Below are 8,143 nucleotides of genomic sequence, written 5' to 3'. Positions count from 1 at the left end.
GTGGGTCGGGGCAATCCCAAGCACAAATACAGGCTGGGAGGGGAATGGATGGAGAGCAGCTCTGAGGAGAAGGACTTGGGGTGTCAGTAGATGAAAAACTGAACATGAGCTGACAATGTGTGCTTGCAGCCCAGGAGGCCAGCTGGATCCTGGTCTGCATCAAGAGAAGCGTGGCCAGCAGGTCAAGGGAGGGGATTCTCCCCCTCTACTCTGCTCTCGTGAGACCCCACCTGAAGTGCTGCATCCAATTCTGGGTCACTGTTGAGCTGTTGGAGCGAGTCCAGAGGAGGCCACAAAGACGGTCCAAGGGCTGGAGCACCTCTTGTATGAGGACAGGCTGAGGGAGTTGGGGTTGTTCATCCTGGAGAAGAGAAGGCTCCAGGGAAACCTTCTAGCAGCCTTCCAGTACCTGGAGGGGGTCTACAGGAGAGATGGGGGGGTGCACTCTTGATCAGGGAGTGTAGTGACAGGACGAGGGCTAAGGGCTTTAAGCTGGAAGAGGGGAGATTGAGATGAGATGTGAGGAAGAAATGTTTTCCTGTGCGGGTGGTGAGGCAGTGGCCCAGGTTGCCCAGAGAAGCTGTGGATGCCCCATCCCTGGAGGGGTTCAAGGCCAGGCTGGATGAGGCTTTGAGCAACCTGGGCTAGTGGGAGGTGTCCCTGCCCATGGCAGCGGGGTGGAAGTCGATGAGCTTTAAGGTTTCTTCCAACCCAAGCTATTCTGTGATTCCATGCTTTGATTGGTTAATCTCTGTAGCAAAATCAATTTGAGTCCCATTTTGGGGTATGCATGCATGCCTGCAGTAAGGACTCTGAAAAACCACTGGACTAACTGGGTATTGTCAGTCACTTCCCACAGAGAAACAGGTTAAGATTCTTTGAAGTTTATTTAAGGAGTTGAATTTGGTAAATGATTAGTGCTTCAGCTAAATTGTATTCAGATTTTCATGAACTGACAAAAAAACACCCCAAAACTGTATCTTCAGTGGTACTGTTGTCTATCTGTACAATGCTGTTCACTTAAAATCTTAAGTACCAAGTCATGTAAGTGATTGTTTCCTCATTTTTCCTGTTGGTATTTTTAGGACCATCCGTGAAAATGCTGATAATTGAAAACAATCCTAATTTATTTTTGCAATCAACTCCTGTGATGTCTTGCATGAGCTGGCAAAAAAAAAAAAATTCTGTCTTGACATGTATGTATCTCCCATGTAAATGTAGTCTTCGTGGAGATTCATGACTGCAGAGCGAGGAAGATGTTTATGTGTCATTTTATCCCTGGAAGAGAATTTTAGAGAGAAGCCTGAACTGTCAAAACTGATGTGCGCTGTGATTTGTCATGCAGGGATTCAGTTTTATAGAATTCTTGCAGAATTTAAACTTAAAAGTTTCTAACTCTTGTTGAGTCCTAAAATGCTTTGGTAGTATCATCAAGACCCAGAAATATGTCCAGTTGTCCGGGGGAAAACTTGGTCGGGGAATGCTTGTCTTACAATAGATGTGGTGATTGGTATTCGTTCCATCTGTCCTGTGTTTTAGACCTTATCCTACTACGTATATTGAATTTGCAAATACAGTTCAGATACACTGAAATATAAGAATGTTCTTCAGTCAGTGAGTCATTTAGATGATTGAATTGGATCCTAAATATGTCTGGTAGTTAAATAAATGTATATAAAATGAAAAATATTGGACTAAATTATTATCTAAATATTTTATGCAGGGACTATATTATCTTCACAGTAAAGGAAAAATGCACAGAGATATAAAGGTAAGTGAAAACTGAAGGGAATTTTGGTGTTTTTAAAGTAGGCTACATCACCTCTGATGGGTCTTTAATGTTATCTATCAATTTGGAGGATATTTTTAAATATGCAGGGTTTTTCTATCTAGGAGAATAAAATAAAATTTTCTGCCCGAGGGAAGGGGGAAAAAAAAAAGATCTTTCTTTAAAATGCCTGCATGGAAATAGTTTATTCTCTAATTGGAGCCAAACATACTATTTATTTAGCCCAGTGGTGTGAAATTTAGGCATCAGCTAGTGTCCAGAGCAACATGTGTTTAGATGACTGTAAGGATGTGCTGCCTGCAAAACGAAAGGTTTGGTCTTTCCCACACCTTTTCAAGAAGCTTGATGTCCCCTTCTCTTTGAACCAGCTGCTGAGCAGAGCTGTTGCTTTGGCTGCTTGCTTCGTTTCTTGGTGAGCAGACTTCAGGGCAGTGGCTTGTGTTCTGTGTGGTTCTTGGAGACTGCTTCTGGCTACTGTCTCACATGCTAAAATTTGAGAGGGTACTGCAAATCAGGCTCTTAACACTGACTTCGTTAAACATCTCGACGAAGTTGTGTGGTGGCTTGTTTGGACTCTTACGTTCTCTGTTGTAGTTTCCTTCTGGTGCTTCCTGATGAAGCACCGGGTGTTTTTACTACCTCCTCTCTGCCTTCCCAAATTCTTCCTTGCTCAGACTGCAGTTTAAATTTGGCAGGCTGGCAGGCTTCCTCCTGGAAATCTGACAGTAAATTCTCATATTCCTTTGTGTTATGTGTGGGGTTGGTTTTGCTTGTTTGGTTTGGTTTGTTTGTGGGTTTTTCGGTTTGTTTTTGGTTGGTTGGTTGGTGGTTTTTTTTCAGACTAGGGATGCAGTGTACTTAGTAGCTTCAACTGTAGATTCCTTAATGCAACCTGATTCCAAGGTGTTCTCATTGACTGCAGAAGGATATTTGGGTTTTGAACACTCATAAAAATAATTTCTGAATGAAAGATTACTTTAGAAACAAAAATTAAACATTTTTCATTACACTTTATAGAATGTAAAGTGGTGCTTGTAAGGATACAGTGCATGTATACTTGTTTCTAAAAAATGCTTACAGTGCTTACATTGGGATTTTTATTTTTTTTAAAGCTGTTCTCATGAGCATGGAAAAATACTGTCTTCATCTGCAGATCTCCTGATTGTTGAATAATGTTTACCTGCCTCAGTAGCTAGGTTATGTATTTAGAGTGTCTGTCCTGTTAGTCTTGAAAGGTGAACAAGGTCAAGAGCACGTTAACTTTCCAAGCTCCATTTGCAAGGCTCATTAACTGTCCTTGTGTGACGTTGGCCAAAGTAAGCTGCATTTTACTGCAGGCCTGTCTTTTCCTTCTCTGGGAAAAGCCATAATCTGTAAAAATGTAGTTTTTTAGAGGCCCATCTGTGCTGCCTTTTGATCTAGTTTGTGGGCAGTGCTGACGTCTGGAGCTGTGTTTAACCAGCTCCAGCCTTCACTCAACTCAACCTTTACCTGCTTTCAGTCTTCAGAGCAGGTTTGTTCTCAGTCCTTTTACGTCATAATTTTATGGTATCAACTGCCACTTCGGGGAGTGGTACATATAACCACACAACAGCTAACTTCAAATCTACCACTAACACAATCTCTGTTGCGTAAGGACGGAAATAGTTTTTCTAAACACTTGAATATCAAGGCAGATCCTTAAGGCTATAATTATAATTATTATGTCTCTCAAACAAGACAAAACCAGCTCCTACATATGAAAATAAAATCAAATTACTTCTTCTTTGAACTTCAGAGTTCTTATTTCCTTTCAGTCAGTGTAAATAGAAAAAAAGCAAGAGTTCATCAGCATAGGCAAATCATCATATTCTGCTTTTTGGAAGGTTTTTGTGTACAGAGTAAAGAGTACTAAACTAAAAATTAGTGAGGAAGCCTTGTATATTCAAGTATCTTTATAAAACAGAATGGCAATTTGCTAACTTCACAAACATTTCTTTGGTAAGGCTGGAGATTTCTTGAACACACAATCCTTGGTTTGTGTTTGTCCCCTAGTTTACCATAAGATCTCACATAATTTTTTTTTTTTAATATGGTATTGGAGGAATCTGCATGTTTTAATTAAAGTATGCTTACTTTTTTTTTTAAGGGAGCAAACATTCTTTTAACGGATAATGGACATGTAAAATTAGGTGAGTTAATATGATTTAGTTTTACTAAGAGATTTTTATGTGCTCTAAGCAGCAGTCTTCTGTATTTTGTTTCATGATGTAATGGTTCATGTAAGGAATTAGTGAATATCAGAATTATTTTTCTCTTGCTCATAATATCTAACTGCACGAGCCAATTAGTGTCTGAGCAGTAATGGGAGTACTTTTGGAACACTGAGGTAAAAGACTTTCTGATCTTGTAAGGGAGAAGTAAAAATCGAATCACAGGTTTTTATAACTTTTTAATCAAATGTACGATCCAGAGTGCTTAGGTGTGAAATGTACCTTGAAAGGTTACCTGAAGGAATCTCTTGGTAATACTAAATGATGTATTTTATCGTGTTAAAACTCTGCATGTAACTGTTAGGGCTTCTGCGCTGGCCTGTCCTTTCTTGTGTTGATAAGGGGCATGTTTGTGTGCAGCCTGCATATTTGGCAGGCAGCCGAGAGGAGCTGACCAATGGTATCTGATACACCAAGTTTCCATCATTTGCTTTTGGTATTTATTTTTTGTTAAATATTTCCAGTATAATTAAGAAACTCTTAAAATGGGGAAACCATACTTGTGTTCCTTAACAATTAATTGTATCAAATCAGTTATTAACTGTTGTTTTGGTTTTGCCTTTTTTTTTTTTTTTTTTTTTTAATAGCTGATTTTGGAGTATCTGCACAGATAACAGCTACAATTGCTAAAAGGAAATCATTCATTGGCACCCCATACTGGTAACTGTGTTTTACTTGGCCATTAATAGAATAGTAACATATATAATACTGTTGAAAAGTTGTTATAAAAGCATGCTGTGTCACTTTATGGGTAGACTGATCACTATAGGCTGTGTCAGACTTTCTAGTGATCATATCTGTATTACTTATGCTAAATACTGAGTTAGCTCAGTATCAGAGAAAATGCTCTAGCATTCTGAAAAATTCAAAGGCTGTCTGTGTGCTACCATCACTTGACTAGTGTATCTCCATTCAGTCAAACTTTAAATTAAAACTGTCAACAATTTTGCCTCTTTTTATCTCTGATCTTAATTTTTTTTTTTTCTTCCTTGATTTTCCTTTTTGGTGTTTAGGCTTCTTCCCCTCCACCCTAGATACATCTTTTCTGCACCTCTTCAGTTGATAATGAGTTTCATTTGTCTCCAAGGATTCTTTTTCTTTTTACTTATTTAACAGAACTGGTTGTATTCAAACATAGATATATTTTCTATCTGTACTGCATCTTTATTCTTCCTTCAGTACTAGTTTGCATAATTTATCTTTTCTGAACTTTGGCATTTTATTTTCTCCTCTTTGTACTGGAAGTGATTGTTCTCTTTCGCCTTGAAGTAAATGACACACATACTTCACTGTAAAATATCACTTTTGTTGTACTTTTCTCAGAAAGATATTCAAAATTCTGTTGTCTGACAGCATAATAGGTACAAGATAAAAATTTATATAATGAAAAAACCCCTCATTTAAGTATTTACTCTTGAAGTAGCCAAGCATAGCACTTTTAGCATTATTCTGCAGTGTACGTCAAGCCAAGGCATGGATTCACTTGCCTTTCAAGATAACAAACACCCATCGGTCATGATCGTGTAATTGATTTGTCTCCCTTTCCTGAGATGTCTAGGTGACCTTAGTCCTGGCCTGTATCACTGTAACTTCCAAATTGTGCCAGGCTCCTCAAATGACGTGTCAGAACCTTAAACAACAACTTGGAAAGCATTACATAGGTTAAATGCTGATGAAAAGCTTCAGTTTTTCTTTGCAAAGCTTCTCAAAGATTTGAGAGGAGAAGCGCGGAAGCAAAATTGTTGGTGGAGAAGAAGAGTTACTTGGAAACAGGTAGTGTGGAGGTTTTAGTGATCATTAGAGGTGTCTGGGCAGGTAAGGCGCTGGTGCTTGGATGGGAGGGAAGTGAAGGGCAAAACTACTGTGCAGTGTTTGTCGTTCTAGTGACCCTGCTGTTTACCCTTGCGCTCCTCCATGTCTTTCTAAAGTTAACCCGTGTTCCCCCTGTACCTTGGGAACTCCTTCCTTTTCGATTTAGAGTGAGTGGGTTTTTTTATGAACTCCCAAAGAAATGTATGTCAATATAGTTTAACTTTGCAACTTGAAATCAGTTGTACCACCAACTCGATGATGTTTTCAGATTTACAAATGAGGATGTCTGTGTGTTAAATAATGCCTGCTGCTTTACTGGAGCTCTCACGACGTGACATTCACCTGCCTTACCGATATTGAGTTCTCCAGTTCCACTGCTACTTTTCAGGTGATCTGGACTAATAAAGTTCAAAGCTAAAAAACATTAACGTTTCCCATCTGATATGACTATGTAGGATAATCAAATCCATAATTCACTTTGGCCGTTCAAAACGTGGTAACGCTTGGTGAATCACTTGCTTTAGGTATTCCTATTGATGTGTCAGTTATGTTTGGTTCATTTTTGCCACCTGAGGATGATAAACTACTTTAACTGAAATGTGGTCTGCTGACATGACAGCGAGGCAGACTTCACAAACAAGGAGTGCTCTGTGCAGAGGTGACAATGAGTCTTCAGGTCTCATGCTTTCAGTATACAAGAAAGCTGACATTTTGTTACTTCTTGTTTGTTAGAATTCTTCAAAGTCACTTGGTCGCTTTCTGGGGCAATGTGTGAATTTGGATATTGTTTGGATTTTCCTGTAGTTGAGTAATTATACTTTAGGCTCTTTGGTTGCCGAGTGGTTGTTTTGTGCCTGCAAATAAGTCTGAGATAGATTGGTTTCATCCACTTACTGCTAAATAGCTGTTTGGGAAACTGCCTGTTAGCTACTAGAATATGATTGAGTACTTCATGTGTACGTTACATAACCTTTTACACACATGCACACACACACGCACGTACGTGTATATATACATATCCACATGTATAAATGTATATTCTGTGAGCATATAGATTGAGAGCTTTAGGGAAAAGAGCACTAGACTACTGCATACAGAAGAATGTTTGATTTGTGGCAAGAAGTTTATCTGAAAATGTCTTTTACTCTCTAGGATGGCACCAGAAGTTGCCGCAGTAGAAAGAAAAGGTGGCTATAACCAACTCTGTGATCTGTGGGCGGTTGGAATAACTGCTATAGAGCTTGCAGAACTTCAGCCTCCCATGTTTGACCTACATCCGATGCGGTTAGTAAGGGGTTAAAGCTTGGTGTGTAAATACAGCTTCATAAATAATCCAATTGGAGCAATGGCTATGTGTGCTTGTGGTGTTTGCAGGTACTGCACGGCTATGGGGTTGTAAGTGTTTTGAATGTACGTGATAGAAATTGTAACAACTTTTATTTTTGGTGCCTAAATGTGTAATGTCGTCCTGGTAGCATCTCTTAAACTGATGGACTTCTTCATTCCGACTAAATAAGATGTTTAATAATTCATCTCATATATGTATGGCAGTGTAAACCACAGAAATACTGTTCATTTTTTTTTCAGAGCACTTTTTCTAATGACAAAAAGCAACTTCCAGCCTCCTAAATTAAAGGACAAAATGAAATGGTAAGTACTTTTCTGTTTCAGTAGGCAATGATCATGTATTTTACTGGGCAATTTATTCTAATGTTTGCCACTTCATTTTACAGGTCCAGTAGTTTTCATCATTTTGTGAAAATGGCGCTTACAAAAAATCCTAAAAAAAGACCTACAGCTGAAAAGTTACTACAGGTATAAATCTATGTATGGGATGATTTTTTTTTGAGTTATAAAATTAAAATATGCTTAGTATGAGTGGTTGGAATCTTAACATCTGTTTTTCCTTCTGTCTTTCAGCATCCTTTTGTTACCCAGCCATTAAATCGAAGTCTTGCTATTGAACTTTTGGATAAAATGAATAATCCTGATCATTCCACTTACCATGATTTTGATGATGATGATCCTGAGGTAGGAATGTGGAATGTCTTAGAATCAGATTACATTTCCATTTGCCAACAAAACTAAATGATCTATTGAAGTACAGGGTGTTTTGTGATCCGGGAATATTCTCAAGGGTTGCTTTTATTTTTGATTGTGCTGCTCTGTCACATGTTCAGGCACTTGCCAAAATTCATTATATTTGGGGGAGAGAAGCTCAAAGACAAATAGATGTAAACACTTTGAAATTTTGTTTGTTGTTGTCATTCAACAATATTGCAACAGTAAA

At 38.5% G+C, this 8,143-nt stretch overlaps 1 protein-coding gene across 1 annotated transcript in view; it reads left to right on the top strand.

Annotated features, from left to right (window-relative positions):
- The window catches only part of LOC104466885 (mitogen-activated protein kinase kinase kinase kinase 3), a gene marked incomplete at its 3' end in the record, with an annotated part of 21,128 nt that extends 13,244 nt beyond the window's left edge, over positions 1-7,884 (top strand). Inside the window, exons 6-12 of the mRNA XM_010080446.1 lie at positions 1,724-1,771; positions 3,918-3,960; positions 4,629-4,701; positions 7,006-7,137; positions 7,441-7,503; positions 7,587-7,668; positions 7,774-7,884. Coding sequence (XP_010078748.1) covers positions 1,724-1,771; positions 3,918-3,960; positions 4,629-4,701; positions 7,006-7,137; positions 7,441-7,503; positions 7,587-7,668; positions 7,774-7,884 — 552 coding nt within the window. The remainder of the gene's footprint in view (positions 1-1,723; positions 1,772-3,917; positions 3,961-4,628; positions 4,702-7,005; positions 7,138-7,440; positions 7,504-7,586; positions 7,669-7,773) is intronic.
- Between the last annotated feature and the right edge of the window lie 259 nt (positions 7,885-8,143).

The sequence above is a fragment of the Pterocles gutturalis genome, unplaced genomic scaffold, assembly GCF_000699245.1.
Source record: "Pterocles gutturalis isolate BGI_N339 unplaced genomic scaffold, ASM69924v1 scaffold12296, whole genome shotgun sequence".
NCBI classification, from domain to species: domain Eukaryota; kingdom Metazoa; phylum Chordata; class Aves; order Pterocliformes; family Pteroclidae; genus Pterocles; species Pterocles gutturalis.
Note: the sequence above shows the minus strand (reverse complement) of the source record. Positions and strands in the feature narration are given on the sequence as shown.